Genomic DNA, 24,972 nt, shown 5'->3' on the forward strand with positions numbered 1-24,972 from the left:
TTCTCCTCGTTCCCTCCACCTCCGACACATATATCCTCTTGGTCAATCTTTCCTCACTCATCCTCTCCATGTGCCCAAACCACTTCAAAACACCCTCTTCTGCTCTCTCAACCACGCTCTTTTTATTTCCACACATCTCTCTTACCCTTACGTTACTCACTCGATCAAACCACCTCACACCACACATTGTCCTCAAACATCTCATTTCCGGCACATCCATCCTCCTGCGCACAACTCTATCCATAGCCCATGCCTCGCAACCATACAACATTATTGGATCCACTATTCCTTCAAACATACCCATTTTTGCTTTCCGAGATAATGTTCTCGACTTCCACACATTCTTCAAGGCCCCCAGAATTTTCGCCCCCTCCCCCACCCTATGATCCACTTCCGCTTCCATGGTTCCATCCGCTGCCAGATCCACTCCCAGATATCTAAAACACTTCACTTCCTCCAGTTTTTCTCCATTCAAACTCACCTCCCAATTGACGACCCTCAACCCTTCTGTACCTAATAACCTTGCTCTTATTCACATTTACTCTTAACTTTCTTCTTCCACACACTTTACCAAACTCAGTCACCAGCTTCTGCAGTTTCTCACATGAATCAGCCACCAGCGCTGTATCATCAGCGAACAACAACTGACTCACTTCCCAAGCTCTCTCATCCCCAACAGACTTCATACTTGCCCCTCTTTCCAAAACTCTTGCATTTACCTCCCTAACAACCCCATCCATAAACAAATTAAACAACCATGGAGACATCACACACCCCTGCCGCAAACCTACATTCACTGAGAACCAATCACTTTCCTCTCTTCCTACACGTACACATGCCTTACATCCTCGATAAAAACTTTTCACTGCTTCTAACAACTTTCCTCCCACATCATATATTCTTAATACCTTCCACAGAGCATCTCTATCAACTCTATCATATGCCTTCTCCAGATCCATAAATGCTCCATACAAATCCATTTGCTTTTCTAAGTATTTCTCACATACATTCTTCAAAGCAAACACCTGATCCACACATCCTCTACCACTTCTGAAACCACACTGCTCTTCCCCAATCTGATGCTCTGTACATGCCTTCACCCTCTCAATCAATACCCTCCCATATACATATATCCCTAGGGATAGGGGAGAAAGAATACTTCCCATGTATTCCCTGCCTGTCGTAGAAGGCACTAAAAGGGGAGGGAGCGGGGGGCTAGAAATCCTCCCCTCTCACTTTAAATTTTCCAAAAGAAGGAACAGAGAAGGGGGCCAAGAGAGAATTTCCTTCAAAGGCTCATTCCTCTATCCTTAACGCTACCTCACTAACGTGGGAAATGGCGAATAGTATGAAAAAAAAACACATATATATATAGTCATGATGTGAGGAGATGAAGTGAGTATTTTGAAGGTTTGTTGAATGTGTTTGATGATAGAGTGGCAGATATAGGGTGTTTTGGTCTAGGTGGTGTGCAAAGTGAGAGGGTTAGGGAGAATGATTTGGTAAACAGAGAAGAGATAGTAAAAGCTTTGTGGAAGATGAAAGCCGGCAAGGCAGCGGGTTTGGATGGTATTGCAGTGGAATTTATTAAAAAAGGGGGTACCTGTATTGTTGACTGGTTGGTAAGATTATCTAATGTATGTATGACTCATGGTGAAGTATATGAGGATTGGCAGAATGCTTGCATAGTGCCATTGTACAAAGGCAAAGGGGATAAAAGTGAGTGCTCAAATCACAGAGGTATAAGTTTGTTGAGTATTCCTGGGAGATTATATAGGAGGGTATTGATTGAAAGGGTGAAGGCATGTACAGAGCAACAGATTGGGGAAGAGCAGTGTGATTTCAGAAGTGGTAGAGGATGTGTGGATCAGGTGTCTGCTTTGTAGAATGTATGTGAGAAATACTTAGAAAAGCAAAGGGATTTGTATGTAGCATTTATGGATCTGGAGAAGGCATATCATAGAGTTGATAGAGATGCTCTGTGGAAGGTATCAAGAATATATGGTGTGGGAGGCAAGTTGTTAGAAGCAGTGAAAAGTTTTTATCGAGGATGTAAGGCATGCATACGTGTAGGAAGAAGGGAAAGTGATTGGTTCTCAGTGAATGTTGGTTTGCGGCAGGGGTGCATGATGTCTCCATTGTTGTTTAATTTGTTTATGGATGGGGTTGTTTGGGAGGTGAATGCTAGAGATTTGGAGTGAGGGGCAAGTATGCAGTCTGTTGTGGATGAGACAGCTTAGGAAGTGAGTCAGTTGATGTTCGCTGATGATACAGTGCTGGTGGCTGATTCAGGTGAGAAACTGCAGAAGCTGGTGACTGAGTTGGTAAAGTGTGTGAAAGAAGAAAGATGAGAGTAAATGCAAATAAGAGCAAGGTTATTAGGTACAGTTGGGTTGAGAGACAAATCAACTGGGAGGTAAGTTTGAATGGAGAAAGGCTGGAGGAAGTGAAGTGTTTTAGATATCTGGGAGTGGATTTGGCAGCGGATGGAACCATGGAAGCAGATGTGAATCATAGGGTGGGGGAGGGGGCAAAAGTTCTGGGAACATTGAAAAATGTGTGGAAATCGAGAACATTATCTTGGAAAGCAAAAACAAGTATGTTTGAAGGAATAGTGGTTCCAACAATGTTATATGGTTGCGAGGCGTGGGCTACAGATAGAGTTGTGCGGAGGAGGGTGGATGTGCTGGAAATGAGATGTTTGAGGACAATATGTGGTGTGAGGTGGTTTGATCGAGTAAGTAATGAAAGGGTAAGAGAGTTGTGTGGTAATAAAAAGAGTGTGGTTGAGAGAGCAGAAGAGAGTGTTTTGAAATGGTTTGGTTACATGAAGAGAATGAGTGAGGAGAGATTGACCAAGAGGATATATGTGTCAGAGGTGGAGGGTACGAGGAGAAGTGGGAGACCAAACTAGAGGTGGAAAGATGGAGTGAAAAAGATTTTGAGTGATTGGGGCCTGAACATGCAGGAGGGTGAAAGGCGTGCAAGGAATAGAGTGAATTGGAATGATGTGGTATACCGGGGTCGACATGCTGTCAATGGATTGAACCAGGGCATGTGAAGCGTCTGGGGTAAACCATGGAAAGTTTTGTGGGACCTGGATGTGGAAAGGGAGCTGTGGTTTTGGTGCATTATACATGACAGCTAGAGACTGAGTGTGAACAAATGTGGCCTTTGTTGTCTTTTCCTAGCACTACCTCGCGCAAATGCGAGTGGAGGGGGTTGTCATTTCATGTGTGGCAGGGTGACGACGGGGATGAATAAGGGCAGACAGTATGAATTATGTACATGTGTATATATGCATATGTCTGTGTGTGTATATATATATATGTATACGTTGAGATGTATAGGTATGTATATGTGCGTGTGTGGATGTGTATGTATATACATGTGTATGTGGGTGGGTTGGGCCATTGTTTCATCTGTTTGCTTGTGCTTCCTCGCTGACGCAGGAGACAGCGACAAAGTATAATATATGAACTTCCACACAATTTCAGTCAGCACATTAACTTGATCCAACACAAAGGAGCAAAGTCTCTGTTCAGACCACATTTATGCAGAAAATACTTCACTACTTTCAACAGCTTTTCTCTTACAACATAGCACTAAATTCCACCAGTCTTAGCCATCCACTCCATTTGTTATGGGAATCTTAATAAAAACTGGCTTCCAAATAAAGAGCCATTGTAAGACTCAAGATTACTTTTTTACACTGTAGGCTGCAGTACATATCAAAGCTGGTCCTGAACTGAAATAGAGAAAATATTGTGAAAAGGAAAAAAAGACAGGAAAGCATTTAAGAATCTTGGTGTGAATTTTGAGGTAGTGAAAAACCTGTCCTTTAAAATAAGCCAGGTCAAAGTTATTGGAAAAGACATGATAGGGAAGGGAGTCCCAAAGCTTCAAAATAGAGGGAAAGACATAGTTATCAAAATGGCCCACCCATGAGTTGCCAAAAGCCATACAGTGATCATGTGATGCAGCAACTTGATGAGTATTGCATGGTCTACTTAGTGGTCAAGGCAGAAAAGCAACCAGGTCTCAGGAGCAAAAACCTATAGAAGAGGGAAAGGAACCAACATTGCAGCATAGGGCAAGCAGGTTAAGTTTTGAAGTAAGCCTGGGAAGAGCTTTTAAGTTGGATTGTTTTTGACTCAACTCTGCCATATAAGGATGCAGAGCTAGAAGTACCCCAAATGTGAGAGCAGTACTCCTTTGTATAAACGGAGCAATTGTCCTGAAGAAAATGAATTTTGACATAGACAGGACTCCCAATTCTTAAAAGGCAGACTCAGCTATTTCTGTAATATGGGTTCCAAGAAACACTGGATGTTACAGTAATAGCAAGTATGTTCAGTTAGTCAGGAGGTGGAATTACAGAACTGTCAGAGGTGAGAGGAAAGTTATAAGGAATTTTCAACAGAGATAGGTAGAAACTTGGTCTTAGAGGCATTATCCTTAACCAGATTTCATCTTCCCACTGAGATATCCTGTCCAAGTTTGAGTTTCTCAAGGAAGTTGTGCTGAGACATGATGCACATCCAACTGAGAGAAGGAGGAGCAAAACTGAGGGATGTTTCAAGGAATGCACTGTTGAGTTGTCAGCATATGAGCACATTTGGTCTTTAGTGGTAGAGAGGAAATCATTGATAAAATGGACAAAAAGTGTAAGGGACAGAACAGAACCATTAAGAACATCACTGCTGATGGATAAAGGGGGAGAGGCTGATCTAACAACAATCACAGAGATACATCAGCCAGAGAGAGAGTTAGATATGAGGGAGCAGAGTGAGGGAGGGAAGCCAAAAGAAAGGAGCTTAGAAATAAGACACCAATGCTAAACCCAGTCAAAAGCTTTGGATATGTCAAGGGCAACAACAAGGACTCCTTAAAATCTTCTGGAGATGATGATCAGACATAATTCAGATAGGAAAAAATATCATCAATGGATCTCATCTTACTGAAGCCATACTGGTGATCAGAGAGAAGACTGTGAGATTTAAGATGTTTAAGGATATGGGAGCTGAGAAAGAGAGAGGACTTTGGAAATGGTAGATGGCAAAGCAACAGTATGATAGTTCAAGAGGATAGAATGGTCACCCTTCTTAGGGATGGGGTGTGCTAATGCAAGCTTCAAAGATGAAGGAAAAGTTCTGGTTTTTAAACAGAAACAGAACAGACAAACAAGCAACAGTGTGAGTTCAAAGGCACACTCATTCAGTACACAGAGATGGATGCCATCAGGACCATAAGCCTTGCTTGTGTTCATGGACAGAAGTCCTTACTAGACAGTCCGAAAGGAGGTTACGAGGAGGGGCATAGGATTAGTAAGAGATTAGGACCGTTATTAACTATATTCTAACTCTCCATGCAGGTTTCTCTTTCTCTTTTTACATATCTACTCAACTAATATCCTTATTAGTGAGATCTGATAAGCAAAATCATATCTTTCCAGCTAATCTTTCACTATCATAATGTTACACATTATACTTATGATAAAATACTTACTCCTTGCTTGGTGGGATGGAAAGAGGATGCAGAGGCAGTATTATTGATGGCTGGAGCTGCAGATTCCTTCCAGTACATGAGATTTTCATAAGAGGTCCCATCCTTGTGGCCAAAAAGATAGCTCCAGACCTTAGACACCCTACTACGTAAGTGTCATCTCGAGACCAGGCCAAATCACTTATCCAGTGTGACTTAGTACTGCTGTAAGGAAAAAAATGTAAGATTATCTTTATATCTCATATGTTTTAGATAGGTGTCCTAAGTATGCCTATCATTATCATCATCAAGCAACTCCAGGACCCTTTTATAGGGCATCTACAGCTTTCAGGCTGCACCCCTCTCAAGGGCTGGAAAAAGGAGGACTCCTTAGGAACATGAAGGTCTATGACAAGAGTGAATTACTTTCCAGCCACTGACAATGATACAGCCTTGCCAAAATGAATTCCCTCACAATCTGGTAGCACCTCCTTTGCTTCACTGCACATATCGAGCATTAATGTAAATGTTGAACATCTATGACAAGATTGAATTCCTTTCCAACCACTGACAATGATACAGCCTTGCCAAAGTGAATTCCTCACAGTATATCCACTATCAGACATAGTCTGGTAGCACCTCCTTTGCTTCATTGCACAAATCGAGCAATAATGTAAATACTGAACAGTGCAAAAAGCAGCAAGTGACATTGCATGGGGAGAGGAAAGTTTATCAACTAAGAATGTGGAAAAGGCTACTTTACTTGGGGTTTGAGTTCCAATGGAGAAAACTTGAAGAAAGAGAAGTGTTTTAGACACCTGAGAGTGTACTAGCTGTGAATGGGTGAGAGGGATATGGTTCTGGGAGTACTAAAGAATGTGTGGGTAGAAAGATCATTATCCGGAGGAGCAAAATGGATATTTTTGATGGTATAGTAGTTCCAAGAATACAATATGGATGTGAGGTATGGGCTACAGATATGGGTGTGTGGAGGAGGATTCTTCTGATTGCAGAACAGCCTTGAAACTGCAGAAGTTCTCTCAATTTCAAGAGAAATTATTATCATTCTTTTTTATCATTATTATCATCATTATTATCATTATCATACTTAATCGCTGTTTCCCATGTCAGTGAGGTAGTGCCATAAAACAGACAAAGAATGGCCTATCCACTCATATACACATACATATACACAAACACCCATACATGCACATTTTTTTTCTTTTCATTACACTTTGTTGCTGTCTCCCGTGTTAGCGAGGTAGCACAAGGAAACTGATGAAAGAATGGCCCAACCCACCCACATACACATGTATATACATACACGTCCACACACGCACATATACATACCTATACATCTCAACGTATACATATATACACACACATAGACATATACATATATACACATGTACATAATTCATACTGTCTGCCCTTATTCATTCCCGTCGCCACCCCGCCACACATGAAATGACAACCCCCTCCACTCGCATGTGTGTGAGGTAGCGCTAGGAAAAGACAACAAAGGCCACATTCATTCATACTCAGTCTCTAGCTGTCATGTATAATGCACCAAAACCACAGCTCCCTTTCCACATCTAGACCCCACAAAACTTTCCATGGTTTACCCCAGACGCTTCACATGCCCTGATTCAATCCACTGACAGCACGTCGACCCCAGTATACCATATCATTCCAATTCACTCTATTCCTTGCATGCCTTTCACCCTCCTGCATGTTCAGACCACGATCACTCAAAATCTTTTTCACTCCATTTTTCCACCTCCAATTTGGTCTCCCACTTCTCCTCGTTCCCTCCAACTCTGACACACATATCCTCTTGGTCAATCTCCTCACTCATTCTTTCCATGAGACCAAACCATTTCAAAACACCCTCTTCTGCTCTCTCAACCACACTCTTTTTATTACCACACATCTCTCTTACCCTTTAATTATTTACCTGATCAAACCACCTCACACCACATATTGTCCTCAAACATCTCATTTCCAGCACATCTACCCTCCTGCGCACAACTCCATCTATAGCCCACGCCTCGCAACCATATAACATTGTTGGAACCACAATTCCTTCAAATATACCCATTTTTGCTTTCTGAGATAATGTTCTCGCCTTCCACACATTTTTCAATGCTCCCAGAACTTTTGCCCCCTCTCCCACCCTATGACTCACTTCCATTTCCATGGTTCCATCCACTGCCAGATCCACTCCCAGATATCTAAACACTTCACTTCCTCCAGTCTTTCTCCATTCAAATGTACCTCCCAACTGACTTGTCCCTAACTACTGTACCTAATAACCTTGCTCTTATTCACATTTACTCTCAGTTTTCTTCTTTCACACACTTTACCAAACTCAGTCACCAGCTTCTGCAGTTTCTCACACGAATCAGCCACTAGTGCTGTATCATCAGCGAACAACAATTGACAATTCCCAAGCTCTCTCATCCACAACAGACTGCATACTTGCCCCTCTCTCTAAAACTCTTGCATTCACCTCCCTAACAACCCCATCCATAAACAAATTAAACAACCATGGAGCCATCACGCACCCCTGCCGCAAACCAACATTCACTGAGAACCAATCATTTTCCTCTCTTCCTACTCGTACACATGCCTTACATCCTCAATAAAAACTTTTCACTGCTTCTAACAACTTGCCTCCCACACCATATACTCTTAATACCTTCCACAGAGCATCTCTATCAACTCTATCATATGCCTTCTCCAGATACATAAACACAATATACAAATCCATTTGCTTTTCTAAGTATTTCTCACATACATTCTTCAAAGCAAACACCCGATCCACACATCCTCTACCACTTCTGAAACTACACTGCTCTTCCCCAATCTGATGCTCTGTACATGCCTTCACCCTCTCAATCAATACCCTCCCATATAATTTACCAGGAATACTCAACAAACTTATACCTCTGTAATTTGAGCACTCACTTTATCCCTTTTGCCTTTGTACAATGGCACTATGCAAGCAATCTGCCAATCCTCACGCACCTCACCATGAGTCATAGATACATTAAATAACCTTGCCAGCCAGTCAACAACACAGTTACCCCCTTTTTTAATAAATTCCACTGCAATACCATCCAAACCCACCGCCTTGCTGGCTTTTATTTTCCACAAAGCTTTTACTACCTCTTCTCTGTTTACCAAATCATTCTCCCTAACCCTCTCACTTTGCACACCACCTCAACCAAAACACCCTATATCTGCCACTCTATCATCAAACACATTCAACAAACCTTCAAAATACTCACTCCATCTCCTTCTCACATCACCACTACTAGTTATCACCTCCCATTAGCCTCCTTCACTGATGTTCCCATTTGTTCCCTTGTCTTACGCACTTTATTTACCTCCTTCCAAAACATCTTTTTATTCTCTCTAAAATTCAATGATACTCTCTCACCCCAACTCTCATTTGCCCTCTTTTTCACCTCTTGCACCTTTCTCTTGACCTCCTGCCTCTTTCTTTTACACATTTCCCACTCATTTGCATTATTTCCCTGCAAAAATCTTCCAAATGCTTCTCTCTTCTATATCACTAATAATCTTACTTCTTCATCCCAACTCTCACTACCCTTTCTAATCTGTCCACCTTCCACGCTTCTCATGCCACAAGCATCTTTTGTGCAAGCCATCACTGCTTCCCTAAATACATCCCATTCCTCCCCCACTCCCCTTACATCCTTACACATACATATACATACACATACACAGACATATACATATATACTCATGTACATATTCATACTTGTTTGCCTTCATCCACTCCTGTTGCTACCCCACCACACAGGAAATAGCATTGCTATCCCCAACTTCAGCGAGGTAGCGCCAGGAAAACAGACAAAATAAGGCCACATTCGTTCACACTCAGTCTCTAGCTGTCATGTGCAATGCACTGAAACCATGGCATTCCCTATCCACAGCCAGGCCTCACAGACCTTTCCATGGTTTACCCCAGACACTTCACATGCCCTAGTTCAGTCCACTGACAGCACATCAACCCCAGTATACCACATTGTTTTAATTCACTCTATTCCTTACACACCTCTCACCCTCCTGTATGTTCAGGCCCCTATCACTTAAAATCTTTTTCATTCCATCCTTCCACCTCCAATTTGGTCTCCCGCTTCTCCTTGTTCCCTTCACCTCTGACACGTATATCCCCTTTGTCAATTTTTCCTCACTAATTCTCTTCATATGTCCAAACCATTTCACCACACCCTCTTCTGCTTTCTCAACCACACTCTTTAGATTTCTACACATCTCTCTTACCCTTCATTACTTACTCGATCAAACCACCTCACACCACTTATTGCCCTCAAGCATTTCATTTCCAACACATCCACCCTCCTCCATACAATCCTATCTATAGCCCATGCTTCGCAACTAGATAACCACTGTTGGAACTACTATTCCTTCAAACATACCCATTTTTGCTCTCCGAAATAATGTTCTCTCCCTCCATACATTCTTCATCGCTTCCAGAATCTTTGCCCCTCCCCTCCCCTATGACTCACTTTCACTTCCATCTGCTGCTAAGTCCACTCCCAGATATCCAAAACACCACTTCCTCCAATATTTCTCCATTCAAACTTACATCCCAATTAACTTGTCCCTCAACCCTACTGAACTCGCCAACCTTGCTTTCATACACAACATTTACTCTCAACTTTCTGCTTTCACACACTTTTCCAAACTCAGATATGTCCAACAAATGAAATGAGAATAGCATGTTTATTGGTTAAAGGGGAGGACAGGTTTCAAAGCGAAACATAAAGTCAGTTAGTTAAGGTACATCATCAAAAATATAGCACTATACTAACTTTGCATTATGAAGATCCTGTTGATAAACAGCATCACACACACTAATCACAACAGCAGTATTACAAAAGGGATGCAGAAAAAGTAGTTTGGAACACTGTTGTTGAGAAGAATTCACAGCAATGCAGATAAGGCTTCGACAATGAGCATATCTGGAAGCAATAATGAATGGAAAATTAAAAACTTTCTTTCTAGGCCAAAGGAAAAAGAACATATACCATTTCCCTATAAAAGAAGATCACATTATAATCAATACATTATATATCTGATGCTAGGTCTGGTGAAATTTACAATGAAGGAGAAGGAACAAGGGTATCTCTAACTTGAACTTTGCAGAAGTTATTAAACAGGGAAAAATGGTTTAATAAAAGATGTCAAAAAGCAAAAGAGCTTCAAGACGTACAGTAACAAATATTTTGGATGCACTCCAGTCAGTCAGCATTTGTAAAGCATAAGAGAGCAAGGCAAGATCACACAAGGATAAGGAAAGAGAGCCTGAGAAACTTTGTAAAGAATACTGAAAACAAGGAAGAAGAAAATGCAAACTTCTCAACACCGCAGATCCAAAAACAGTGTGATGGAATATGGAGGAGATTTTATAAAGAAGTGATATCTATACAGAACATTTACAAAATATGAAAGGATCTTGACCCATACAAGGCTCATGGTCCTGAAAAAATTCCACCATATGTGCAGAACTAGACAAAAACTCATGAAATACCATCAAAGAAATTGCCAGAAAAGGGCAAAGTGCCAAGGTAGTAGCAAAGGGCAAAAGTCATATCTGTCTATTAGAAAGGAGACTGGGAACAGACACTGAACTACAGACCAGTCTCCCTGGTAAATGTGGTCAGAAAGATTCTGGAAAAGGTAATTATATAGCAAATGGATGACTTTCTACTTTGGAGAAATTATCTATGAGAGAAACAGCATGGTTTTAGAAAAAGGTCTTGCATAACAAACCTCTTAGATTTTTGAGGGAGTGAGCTGTCTTAAACAACAGAGAAGGCTACAGAGCATTTCACATTGTACTTCATGGAAGGCTTAAGAAGTTGGATAAACAGCCAGGAATAAGAGATACGTATAAGTTATCTTTTTGGAAGAGAACAAAGGACAAAGGATACAGATGGATGTCACCTGTAGAATGCTGTAGGGTTCAGTTCTGGAACTGTTACTGCTCTTGATCTAGGTGAATGACTTACAAGAATGTGTGGCTTTCTACCTGAATATGTTTGCACATGATGCAAGTCACAAAAGAAGTGAAAAGCTAGGAGAACTTACAAGGGGACTTTCACATACTCCAAATTTGGTCTGATACATGGTTGATAAAGTTCAACTAGTGTAAATGTGAAAAATGAGGATGAGTCACTGTGAAAGATGGCCTCTAAATGATCATTGTTTAGCTAGAAGTAAGCTTCAGAACTCTTTGTGTGAGAAGGACCTAGCATTTGACATCATCCCTAACCTGTTACCAGAGTATCACATCACAGGAAGAGTTAAGGAGACAAACTATCTGTTGGCAAATATCAGAAAAGCATTCAAGTACATAAATATGAAAGTACCTAGCAAGCTGTTCAAGTTCTACATAAAACCAAAACTATAATTTGCTTCTCAGGTTTGGTCACTGTACCCAATGAAGCATAAAGAACTTATGGAGAAGGTCCAGAGGAAGACAAAAAAGGTGGCACCAGAATAAAGAAAACTGAGTTACATGGAAAGGCTTAAGGCTTTAAATTTGCCCATTTTGAAAGAAAGAGTAAGGTGTGACCCAATCACAATCTTTATATAAAAAAAAAAGACTGATGACACAGGCAGAGAACAGTTCCTCGAGGGATGCAGAGTTAGAGCAACTACAGAACTTAACATGAAATTTCGCATAAAAACTTGTTAAAAAAATTCAAAAAGCACTTTTACTGTATAACAGAGGTGGATAAATTAATGAAGACAAGGTTAATGCAGAGAGCATACATAAAATTGAGATTTTTTTTTTCTTTTTTTTTTTGTCACTGTCTCCCGCGTTTGCGAGGTAGCGCAAGGAAACAGACAAAAGAAATGGCCAAACCCACCCCCATACACTATGTATATACATACATGTCCACACACGCAAATATACATACCTATACATCTCAATGTACACATATATATACACACACAGACACATACATATATACCCATGCACACAATTCACACTGTCTGCAGCTATTCATTCCCATCGCCACCTCGCCACACATGGAATACCATCCCCCTCCCCCCTCATGTGTGCGAGGTAGCACTAGGAAAAGACAACAAAGGCCCCATTTGTTCACACTCAGTCTCTAGCTGTCATGCAATAATGCCCAAAACCACAGCTTCCTTTCCACATCCAGGCCCCACACAACTTTCCATGGTTTACCCCAGACGCTTCACATGCCCTGATTCAATCCACTGACATCACGTCAACCCCGGTATACCACATCAATCCAATTCACTCTATTCCTTGCCCTCCTTTCACCCTCCTGCATGTTCAGGCCCCGATCACACAAAATCTTTTTCACTCCATCTTTCCACCTCCAATTTGGTCTCCCACTTCTCCTCGTTCCCTCCACCTCCGACACATATATCCTCTTGGTCAATCTTTCCTCACTCATTCTCTCCATGTGCCCAAACCATTTCAAAACACCCTCTTCTGCTCTCTCAACCACACTCTTTTTATTTCCACACCTCTCTCTTACCCTTACATTACTTACTCGATCAAACCACCTCACACCACACATTGTCCTCAAACATCTCATTTCCAGCACATCCACCCTCCTGCGCACAATTCTATCCATAGCCCACGCCTCACAACCATACAACATTGTTGGAACCACTATTCCTTCAAACATACCCATTTTTGCTTTCCGAGATAATGTTCTCGACTTCCACACATTCTTCAAGGCTTCCAGGATTTTCGCCCCCTCCCCCACCCTATGATTCACTTCCGCTTCCATGGTTCCATCCGCTGACAGATCCACTCCCAGATATCTAAAACACTTTACTTCCTCCAGTTTTTCTCCATTCAAACTTACCTCCCAATTGACTTGACCCTCAACCCTACTGTACCTAATAACCTTGCTCTTATTCACATTTACTCTTAACTTTCTTCTTTCACACACTTTACCAAACTCAGTCACCAGCTTCTGCAGTTTCTCACATGAATCAGCCACCAGCGCTGTGTCATCAGCGAACAACAACTGACTCACTTCCCAAGTTCTCTCATCCACAACAGACTTCATACTTGCCCCTCTTTCCAAAACTCTTGCATTCACCTCCCTAACAACCCCATCCATAAACAAATTAAACAACCATGGAGACATCACACACCCCTGCCGCAAACCTACATTCACTGAGAACCAATCACTTTCCTCTCTTCCTACATGTACACATGCCTTACATCCTCGATAAAAACTTTTCACTGCTTCTAACAACTTGCCTCCCACACCATATATTCTTAATACCTTCCACAGAGCATCTCTATCAACTCTATCATATGCCTTCTTCAGATCCATAAATGCTACATACAAATCCATTTGCTTTTCTAAGTATTTCTCACATACATTCTTCAAAGCAAAGCAAAATTGAGAAGATATAAGACAGTAAAGAAAATACAAGAGATGGCGCCCACAAGTCTATAACTACCTCTCCATGTAGCACACATAGGTAATTATAATAAAGCAATGAGCAAATAATAAGGATAGTAGAGGAAGCAGTAAATCACTCATTTCTTAGAGATGATAGAGTACAGATAATGGGAGATTTAAATCATAAAGAAAAAGACTAGTAGGTAGTAGTTGGTCAACAGCTCATAAACCAGGGAGGTATATTACCAGTACTACCTGCCTGAGCATCAGGAGGGTTAGTGACAGCTGCATAATGAGCCAGCACCTAAGTGGTTGTCAAGTCGCACTCCTCTGACCCAGGTAGCCATCTTTTCTTTGAGGCATTCTGTCCACAAACATACAATCTCTCTTTGTCACACAAAACACTTGACAACACTTAACTCACACAGCTCAATCTTTGTAACTCTAGATTTTCCTGTGGTGAGTGCCATGTGCTAGCTCTGGCTTTTGATAGGGGCAATAGATAGCAGTAGTAGATAGGGACAATTAAGTAGGTGCATTAGGCAAAAATGAAAGAGCATTTGATAATAGTCAGTGCAAACATTAGGAAGAAGCCTCTACAAACACTGCACTAGAATTACCCTCTGCCAGTGGCCTGTTAAGAGTGATGCACTAAATACTAAGGAGCAGCACTACAGTTTCATTATTCATGGAGACTCTATTGTCATGGCCATCCCCATGATGGAGCTCTAGTTGGGAATAGGCATCAGAGATATAGACAGCTAAAAGACTGGAATAATCTAGATTTCAATAGTGTGAGGAAGTCATGGAGAAACAAGTTTACAGTATGTACTGGGAAATTTCCTATACAGTGAATATGGTCGGATGATATGGACTTATACACCATCATTACTGTACCTTAACACATAATAGTATGGATATTAACCAGTGAAGCACGGGGTAGTGATGCTGTGTCCTTGAGGGGCAGGGTGGTGCCCTCTTACTTCATCACTACCTGTTACCACATTCCCCTTGCCCCTTCACCGATGTTCCCATTTGTTCTCTTGCCTTACATACATTATCTACCTTCTTCCAAAACATTTTTCTATTCTACCAAAAGTTTAATGATACTCTCTTACCCCAACTCTCATTTGACTATTTTTGAACCCTTGCACCTTCCCCTTGACCTGTTGCTTTCTTTTATATACCTCTCAGTCATTGTACTTCTTGCCTGTAAGTATCATCCAAACACCTCTCTTTTCTCTTTCACTAACAACTTTACTTCATCCCACCACCTACTACCCTTTCTAATCTACCCACCTCCCACCTTCTGCACATGCCATCACTGCTTCCCTAAATACATACCATTCCTTACCCACATCTCCCACATCATTTGCTCTCACCTTTTGCCATTCTACACTCAATCCCTCCTGGTACTTCCTCACATGTCTCCTTTCCAATCTCATTTACTCTCACCACTCTCTTCTCCCCAACATTTTCTCTTCTTTTTAGAAAACCTCTACAAATCTTCATCTTTGTCTCCACAAGATAGTGATCAGACATCCTATCAACTGCCCCTCTCAATACATTAACATCCAAAAGTCTCTTTTACACATCTATCTATTAACACATAATCTAATGATACCCCATGACCATCTCTCCCACTCACATACATATACTTCTGTATATCTCTCTTTTTGAACCAGGTATTCCCAATCACCCATCTTTTTTTCAGCACACAAATCCAAAAGGTCTACACCGTTTCCATTCACAACAATGAACTCCCTATGTACAGCAATTATACCCTCAACTGCCACATTACTCACCTTCACATTTAAATCACCCATCACTAATACCCGGTCCCATGCACCAAAGCTGCTCACACACTCACTCAGCTGCTCCCAAAATGCTTGCCTCTCATGATCTTTCTTCTCATGACCAGGTGCATAAGCACCAATAATCACCCATCTCTCTCCATTCACTTTCAGTCTTATCCATATCAATCTAGAATTTACTTTCTTACTCTCTATCACACACTCCCACAACTTCTGCTTCAGCTCTTGTCCTCTTACAAACCCCTGACTTTATTTCCAAGACTTTTCCAAACCATTCTTCCTCTTTACCCTTGAGCTTCATTTCATTCAGAGCCAGAACATCCAGGTTTCTTTCCTCAAACATACCACCAATCTCTCCTTTCTTTTCATCTTGGATACAATCACACACTTTCAGACACCCCAATCTGAGCCTTTGAGGAGGATGAGCACTCCCACTTGACTCCTTTTAGAAATTAAAATAAAAGAAGGGGAATGTCTCCAGACCCTCACTCCTATCCCCATTAGTCGCCTTCTACAATATGCGGAGAATACACAGGAAATATTCTTTCTCCCCTATCCCCAGGGGATACAAAGGTTTGTATGATAATAAAAAATTTATGAAATGTGGTCCCTATGAGTGCAAAACTTCCTCTCCTACAGTACAATTGGGTAATTACATAACAAAATGCATTCATCAAAATTTATCATCTTGAAGAAGTCCTAAATTCCTGACTACAACAAAAACCAGATTTACATAGGAGATAATAATAATAAAAACCTTTTCTTACCGAGAAATTAAAGTACCCTTTTTCTGAAGAACTTCAGCTTCTCTCATTCCTATGGCCTGATGGGATACAGAGATGGAGTTCCAGTATGAAGCAAGTACTTTATCTGCTGACAATGTGTCCACTGAACTTCCCCACTGCAAAGTTAGTGTTGTCATAACAAGGCAGGATGCACCAACAAAACTGAAGGTTATGTGGCACTGTTTTCCCAAAGACTGAAATATAAAATCAATATATTTAGTAAACACAAAGTGTGAAGTTTCAGGTTTGGAAAATTTATGAATACATGTAAAGCACCCTACTAGCTCACACTACCACATCTCTCTTTCCCTCATTTTGTAGCTGAACAACCTTCCTTGCATCATATACCATCATTGACCATCCTCTCACTTGAATCTGCCACCAGTGATGTGTCATAAGGAAACAAATGACCCACCTCCCAGGCTCTCCAACCCTTAACAAAATGCTTACCTGTCCCCCTTTCCTAGACCCTTGCATTTACTCTCCTCACCCCCATCCACTGAAAGATTAAACTGAAATGGTGACATCATACAACCCTGCAGCAGACCCACTTTCGACAGGAACCACTCACACTCATCTCTACTTACTCATACACATGCTTCACTCTCTTGATAGAAACTCCTCACTGCTTTTGACTTCCTTTAAAAAATTCATAAATATATTTACATAAACATTATTTTCTCAAATTTTCCTAATACTTCAAGTTCTTCCACTGTTATTGCATAGTCCACATTTGACTCTGAAACTCCCACATTTTTGGCTTTCCACTAGCACATATTCCAAGTTAATACAGCAACTGCAAGTGTAACATAATGAAGCAGGTCTCCTCTTTATAGGTGACCATGGGTCGATGGGTCAACAATCCTCTTTCAACAAGTATTATCTCAAAATGGTGATTCTTGCTGAAAGTAGATAAATTCAACACCTTCCTTTATCCTCCATAGTTTGTTATTCTTCTGGACTCCAAAGTCCCTTCTGGTTTATGCAAGGGAGATACATAAGAACAGGGATAAGTGGAGACTCTTTTGCTGTGGCCATACCCTTGATGGGAGTTCCCAAAGGAAATGGGCATCAGAGATATAGATAACCCATAAAATCATTGTGAGGTATAACTTTCATAGATATTGCTAGACATAGTTGCTTTAGCTTCGACATTAGCTATGTCGTTACTGCTGATACCAGCATGTCCGAGACACTGACAAAATTCCACACTCTTATGCTTTGCAAGGATTCACACAATCCAATCTTGGACTTTCTGAACTATGGGATCCAATGAAGCATATTATGATATAGCATGGTGTGCACTTTGGGAACTAGAGCACACTGTAAATTTTGGTTTTGGAGATTGTTCAGTAAGTTTATAAGCAGCCTGAATATCATATAGTTCTGAAGTAAACATGATTCTTTTAAAAGTTCTGCAATACAAGATTCTTCAATAATAACTACTCCAAAATCTATGCCTTCATCATATCTGAACAATAAGTACTTATTTATTTATCTGTTATACTCTGTCGCTGTCTCCCGTGCTAGCGAGGTAGCGCAAGGAAACAGACGAAAGAAATGGCCCAACCCACCCAAATACACATGTATATACATAAACACCCACACACACACACATATACATACCTATACATTTCAATGTATACATACATGTACAGACATATACATATATACACATTTACATATTCATACTTGCTGCCTTCATCCATTCCCATTGCCATATTATTATGCAACAGAAATTTACTTTCTGTTATTACAAAAGTGATGTTGCTGTTGGTTCTTTTCATCAAATCCTGGCAAGTTTGAACTCAAGAATTTTCAAGGGAGGGATGCAAACGAAATTCACTTCTCAAACTGATTTTGTATATGGTGGTTTCAAATTCTTTCGCCAAGTCCTGGGTTGAAGAGTCTGAAGGTGTAGGTTGGGAGGCACACAGTGTCAGCATAAAGGAGTCTTCAACAGGAAGTGATAAAGTGGCTGTTAATAAGTTGGAGAGATGATTGATGTAAGGAGAGTTGGGAGTCTACTTTTTCAAAGTACTCATCTCTTTTAATTTTTCATTCCACTGGCTGATGTTGGCAGGGTAATATAACTTCGTGTTTCACATGTGTTAGTTGTTATGGAGGGCCTTACTATGGTTAGGGCTGTTGGATAACAGACTAGGTCTTGCCCTGTAGGTGCAAAATCCCCCTCCATACACAAAAAGAGGCAATCAAATATATATATCAGACTTGCATGAAAAGCACAGAACTGCATGAGACTGCTCACAACTTCTATCTATATCTTTGATGCCTGTTCCCAACTGGAATTCCCTCAGGGAGGGTGGCCATGGCAACAGAGTCCCCATAACAAGTGAATTTCAGTACCACTTCTTAGCCTTTGGTGCCTCACCCTAAACAGGCCACTGGCAGAGGGCAACTCTAGTGCAAAGGCAACTCTAAGGCAGTGTTTGCCAATCTACCAACTACTTCTACCTAATGCTCCTTCCTAATGTTCCTACCAACTACTTCTACATAATGCTTCCACCTAATGCTCCTGCATAATATTACTACCTTTTACTACTATTTGTTGCTCTTACCATTTTGCCAAAAGGCAGGGCGAGCACATAGAGATCACTACAAGAAAATCTAGACTCACAAAGAATGAGAAGTGTGAGTTAAGTTTTGTTAAGAGTTATGTATGACAAGATGAGACTGTATGTTTGTAGATGCCAGTAGTCCATGTGTAGGTGAGGCAGAAAGAAAAGAAAGCTACCTGGGTCAGATGAGTCCAACTTGACAACCACTGAAGAGCTGGGTCACTATGCATTCATCACAAACCCTCCTGATACTCAGGCAGGTTGTACTGGTAATATACCTCCCTAGTCATTGGCTACCTACCAACTACTACCAACTATAACACATTCATATCTATACAAACTTAATACTGCCTGGGACTGCCCTTTTTCATGTTTTGTCTAAAGCTAGACCTTAATCATCATTTCTGTCCATGACTGGTGGAACCATCATCATAAAAATGTTTGTAAAGCAGTCCCTTGCCAACCACTGGATTATGCAAATATTCATGGCAGACATACGGCTGCAAATACGACATTTGGCAAGGTATTACTCCCATGGGAAATGAAGGGTTACAGGGTGTGAACTTTGAGAAACATACCTTAAGTCCTGAAGGTCAAAATTAAGCATGCTATATGTCAAAAACAGCATGTTTTCATTCTTTTATGTTCATCATGTTAACACATTAACATCTAAATATTATATGGTAAAAAACACTGTACTTTACCACAAGGAAAGGCAACCAAGTAAAATCCCTCAGAGGGGTATCAATACATATATCTCTAGCTTTAAGCTCAAAAGCTACAATGAAATGCATCTAAGGGTAAAAGCAACAAAGAAGTTAAAGTTACAGGTATTATACATTTGTATCGAGGATGTAAGGCATGTGTACGTGTAGGAAGAGAGGAAAGTGATCGGTTCTCAGTGAATGTAGGTTTGCGGCAGGGGTGTGTGATGTCTCCATGGTTGTTTAATTTGTTTATGGATGGGGTTGTTAGGGAGGTAAATGCAAGAGTCCTGGAAAGAGGGGCAAGTATGAAGTCTGTTGGGGATGAGAGAGCTTGGGAAGTGAGTCAGTTGTTGTTCGCTGATGATACAGCGCTGGTGGCTGATTCATGTGAGAAACTGCAGAAGCTGGTGACTGAGTTTGGTAAAGTGTGTGGAAGAAGAAAGTTAAGAGTAAATGTGAATAAGAGCAAGGTTATTAGGTACAGTAGGGGTGAGGGTCAAGTCAATTGGGAGGTGAGTTTGAATGGAGAAAAACTGGAGGAAGTGAAGTGTTTTAGATATCTGGGAGTGGATCTGTCAGCGGATGGAACCATGGAAGCGGAAGTGGATCATAGGGTGGGGGAGGGGGCGAAAATTTTGGGAGCCTTGAAAAATGTGTGGAAGTCGAGAACATTATCTCGGAAAGCAAAAATGGGTATGTTTGAAGGAATAGTGGTTCCAACAATGTTGTATGGTTGCGAGGCGTGGGCTATGGATAGAGATGTGCGCAGGAGGATGGATGTGCTGGAAATGAGATGTTTGAGGACAATGTGTGGTGTGAGGTGGTTTGGTCGAGTAAGTAACGTAAGGGTAAGAGAGATGTGTGGAAATAAAAAGAGCGTGGTTGAGAGAGCAGAAGAGGGTGTTTTGAAATGGTTTGGGCACATGGAGAGAATGAGTGAGGAAAGATTGACCAAGAGGATATATGTGTCGGAGGTGGAGGGAACGAGGAGAAGAGGGAGACCAAATTGGAGGTGGAAAGATGGAGTGAAAAAGATTTTGTGTGATCGGGGCCTGAACATGCAGGAGGGTGAAAGGAGGGCAAGGAATAGAGTGAATTGGAGCGATGTGGTATACAGGGGTTGACGTGCTGTCAGTGGATTGAATCAAGGCATGTGAAGCGTCTGGGGTAAACCATGGAAAGCTGTGTAGGTATGTATATTTGCGTGTGTGGACGTATGTACATGTGTATGGGGGGGGGGGTTGGGCCATTTCTTTCGTCTGTTTCCTTGCGCTACCTCGCAGACGCGGGAGACAGCGACAAAGTATAAAAAAAAAAAAAAAAAAATCAAGCTAACCTCTGGAGCTCCTCATGGGGTAAATGTCACACTAACAAAAAAAACAGGCAAAGCATGGGCAACAAGGTCAGTGTTGTGATGACCTTTGTTGTGCACTGCTGTGTACATCCTCTCATAAAGACGAGCTGCATCCCACTGGATTTGGCTAGAAACAGCCCAGAGCCATGTGACACTCTCCTGATGCATGGAAAAAATACAGCAAATATGCTAGACTTGTTGCACAGCACAGTTAGTGTTTCATGTACATTATTTTAACTGTGTATACTCAAAACTGCTCTAAGTAAGGGACCTCATCAACACAGGCTTAGGTTTGGGGCATCTGTCAGGTTTAGCTGGGTTAGGCTTCACCCAGATTTGGTTAGTTAAATAAACAGCTTGAAGAATTATCATTACATATCAGGCAGTTTAATTTCCTCCCTGAATATTTCTAAGCAGTGACATTTTACACCCTAGGTATTCCCATACAGTATTTAGTCTGATCTAAAGTAACATTCTCTCAATCTTGAATCAGAACCAGATTCCAAAGACCATAAATGTTCAACGCTATTTCTCAGCAATTACCATTTCCATCTAATCTCAATTTTACTACCAAAAATGACAATATCTATGAATGACAATGCTAATAAAGAAATTCCTTTAAAAACAGCTTTTACAAAATCGGACAATATTCAAAAGCCTGCTTCAGTACATGGAACTTACTCCCTCAGGCAAGAAGCAAGAAGTTACTTGGGTTTCTCTTGACTGAAGACAAGGTAATGGGACATCACTGGGACACATAACTACTGACCAATGGCCTAAAATGTAGCTGGAATTTTTCCCATCAAAAGACCGCGTTAGCTCTCTCTCCCACAGATGTACCTGTAAAACATAAATTTCATATATGTGATGAAATATTAAACCAATGCATTTTTATACACTTTAAACATTTCTTCCTTATAAATTTATCAATTAGTATTAGTGAAAGAGAAGAGAGAGGCATTTGGACGATTTTTGCAGGGAAAAAATGAAAATGAGTGGGAGATGTACAAAAGAAAGAGACAGGAGGTCAAGAGAAAGGTGCAAGAGGTGAAAAAAAGGGCAAATGAGAGTTGGGGTGAGAGACTATCAGTAAATTTTAGGGAGAATAAAAAGATGTTCTGGAAGGAGGTAAATAAAGTGCGTAAGACAAGGGAGCAAATGGGAACTTCAGTGAAGGGCGCAAATGGGGAGGTGATAACAAGTAGTGGTGATGTGAGAAGGAGATGGAGTGAGTATTTTGAAGGTTTGTTGAATGTGTTTGATGATAGAGTGGCAGATATAGGGTGTTTTGGTCGAGGTGGTGTGCAAAGTGAGAGGGTTAGGGAAAATGATTTGGTAAACAGAGAAGAGGTAGTAAAAGCTTTGCGGAAGATGATAGCCGGCAAGGCAGCAGGTTTGGATGGTATTGCAGTGGAATTTATTAAAAAAGGGGGTGACTGTATTGTTGACTGGTTGGTAAGGTTATTTAATGTATGTATGACTAAGGGTGAGGTGCCTGAGGATTGGCGGAATGCGTGCATAGTGCCATTGTACAAAGGCAAAGGGGATAAGAGTGAGTGCTCAAATTACAGAAGTATAAGTTTGTTGAGTATTCCTGGTAAATTATATGGGAGGGTATTGATTGAGAGGGTGAAGGCATGTACAGAGCATCAGATTGGGGAAGAGCAGTGTGGTTTCAGAAGTGGTAGAGGATGTGTGGATCAGGTGTTTGCTTTGAAGAATGTATGTGAGAAATACTTAGAAAAGCAAATGGATTTGTATGTAGCATTTATGGATCTGGAGAAGGCATATGATAGAGTTGATAGTGATGCTCTGTGGAAGGTATTAAGAATATATGGTGTGGGAGGCAAGTTGTTAGAAGCAGTGAAAAGTTTTTATCGAGGATGTAAGGCATGTGTACGTGTAGGAAGAGAGAAAAGTGATTGGTTCTCAGTGAATGTAGGTTTGCGGCAGGGGTGTGTGATGTCTCCATGGCTGTTTAATTTGTTTATGGATGGGGTTGTTAGGGAGGTGAATGCAAGAGTTTTGGAAAGAGGGGCAAGTATGAAGTCTGTTGGGGATGAGAGAGCTTGGGAAGTGAGTCAGTTGTTGTTCGCTGATGACACAGCGCTGGTGGCTGATTCATGTGAGAAACTGCAGAAGCTGGTGACTGAGTTTGGTAAAGTGTGTGAAAGAAGAAAGTTAAGAGTAAATGTGAATAAGAGCAAGGTTATTAGGTACAGTATGGTTGAGGGTCAAGTCAATTGGGAGGTGAGTTTGAATGGAGAAAAACTGGAGGAAGTGAAATGTTTTAGATATCTGGGAGTGGATCTGTCAGCGGATGGAACCATGGAAGCGGAAGTGGATCATAGGGTGGGGGAGGGGGCGAAAATTCTGGGGGCCTTGAAGAATGTGTGGAAGTCGAGAACATTATCTCGGAAAGCAAAAATGGGTATGTTTGAAGGAATAGTGGTTCCAACAATGTTGTATGGTTGCGAGGCGTGGGCTATGGATAGAGTTGTGCGCAGGAGGATGGATGTGCTGGAAATGAGATGTTTGAGGACAATGTGTGGTGTGAGGTGGTTTGATCGAGTAAGTAACGTAAGGGTAAGAGAGATGTGTGGAAATAAAAAGAGCGTGGTTGAGAGAGCAGAAGAGGGTGTTTTGAAATGGTTTGGGCACATGGAGAGAATGAGTGAGAAAAGATTGACCAAGAGAATATATGTGTCGGAGGTGGAGGGAACGAGGAGAAGAGGGAGACCAAATTGGAGGTGGAAAGATGGAGTGAAAAAGATTTTGTGTGATCGGGGCCTGAACATGCAGGAGGGTGAAAGGAGGGCAAGGAATAGAGTGAATTGGAGCGATGTGGTATACCGGGGTTGACGTGCTGTCAGTGGATGAAATCAGGGCATGTGAAGCGTCTGGGGTAAACCATGGAAAGTTGTGTAGGTATGTATATTTGCGTGTGTGGACGTATGTATATGCATGTGTATGGGGGTGGGTTGGGCCATTTCTTTCGTCTGTTTCCTTGCGCTACCTCGCAAACACGGGAGACAGCGAAAAAGCAAAAAAAAAAAAAAAAAAAATTTATCAATATCTCCACAAAATATGCAATTTGTTTTTACCTCACTAACATTTATGTTTTGAATCCCCCATTTTCCTTGGACAGGGTAATGCCAATGGCATGTTGCAGGGACATCAAAACAGCATTTAGAAAATCATATTATGCAGTCGAACTCAAATTGGAACATTTGATATACTGAGTCTAGTTTTGGCAATTAAAAAAAAGTGCTTAAGTCATAAATATCAAACAAAAATTACAACTTGCTTTCATTATTCACCATGCTTTATAGTAATTATTAAGGAAAGAGGTATGAAAAACTTGTCTTAGGGAAAGAGCACTTCCTCCTAAAAAATAAAATTCCTGTGAAAATCCTTGCTTACATTGCAAGTTATCTTGACCTATGAGAGCCTGGGAATAAAATCTACCATTTTCATATCTTCATCTTAATTCCATTCACAAGGCAATATTCTAACCCTGCGGTAAAACAACATGATATAAAAATGTACAAATAAAATAATGCCATTGAAATAATAAAATAATACCTGACTAGCTCCCAACACCACAATAACTTTTGAACAGTCGTTTGAAGCAAAAATATTTGGTTTGTGATGAGTCGGCACAGAGCAATTATGAGAAGACTGAGCATCCTTCATGGCTTCATTGCCTCCCAAGTTCTGTGGTCGAAGCTGCTTAAAGAAATCCAGCATCACTTGTAGAGGTCCATCTGAAAAATATCAACCAATA

At 41.1% G+C, this 24,972-nt stretch overlaps 1 protein-coding gene across 1 annotated transcript in view; it reads right to left on the reverse strand.

Moving 5' to 3' along the window:
- The window catches only part of LOC139755123 (uncharacterized), a 161,108-nt gene that overhangs the window by 105,938 nt on the left and 30,198 nt on the right, over positions 1–24,972 (reverse strand). The window contains exons 5-9 of the mRNA XM_071673266.1: positions 24,771–24,952; positions 21,867–22,025; positions 16,528–16,739; positions 10,350–10,499; positions 5,509–5,709 (exon numbers count right to left, since the gene is read on the reverse strand). Coding sequence (XP_071529367.1) covers positions 5,509–5,709; positions 10,350–10,499; positions 16,528–16,739; positions 21,867–22,025; positions 24,771–24,952 — 904 coding nt within the window. The remainder of the gene's footprint in view (positions 1–5,508; positions 5,710–10,349; positions 10,500–16,527; positions 16,740–21,866; positions 22,026–24,770; positions 24,953–24,972) is intronic.

The sequence above is a fragment of the Panulirus ornatus genome, chromosome 18 (genome assembly GCF_036320965.1).
Source record: "Panulirus ornatus isolate Po-2019 chromosome 18, ASM3632096v1, whole genome shotgun sequence".
Lineage (NCBI taxonomy): Eukaryota > Metazoa > Arthropoda > Malacostraca > Decapoda > Palinuridae > Panulirus > Panulirus ornatus.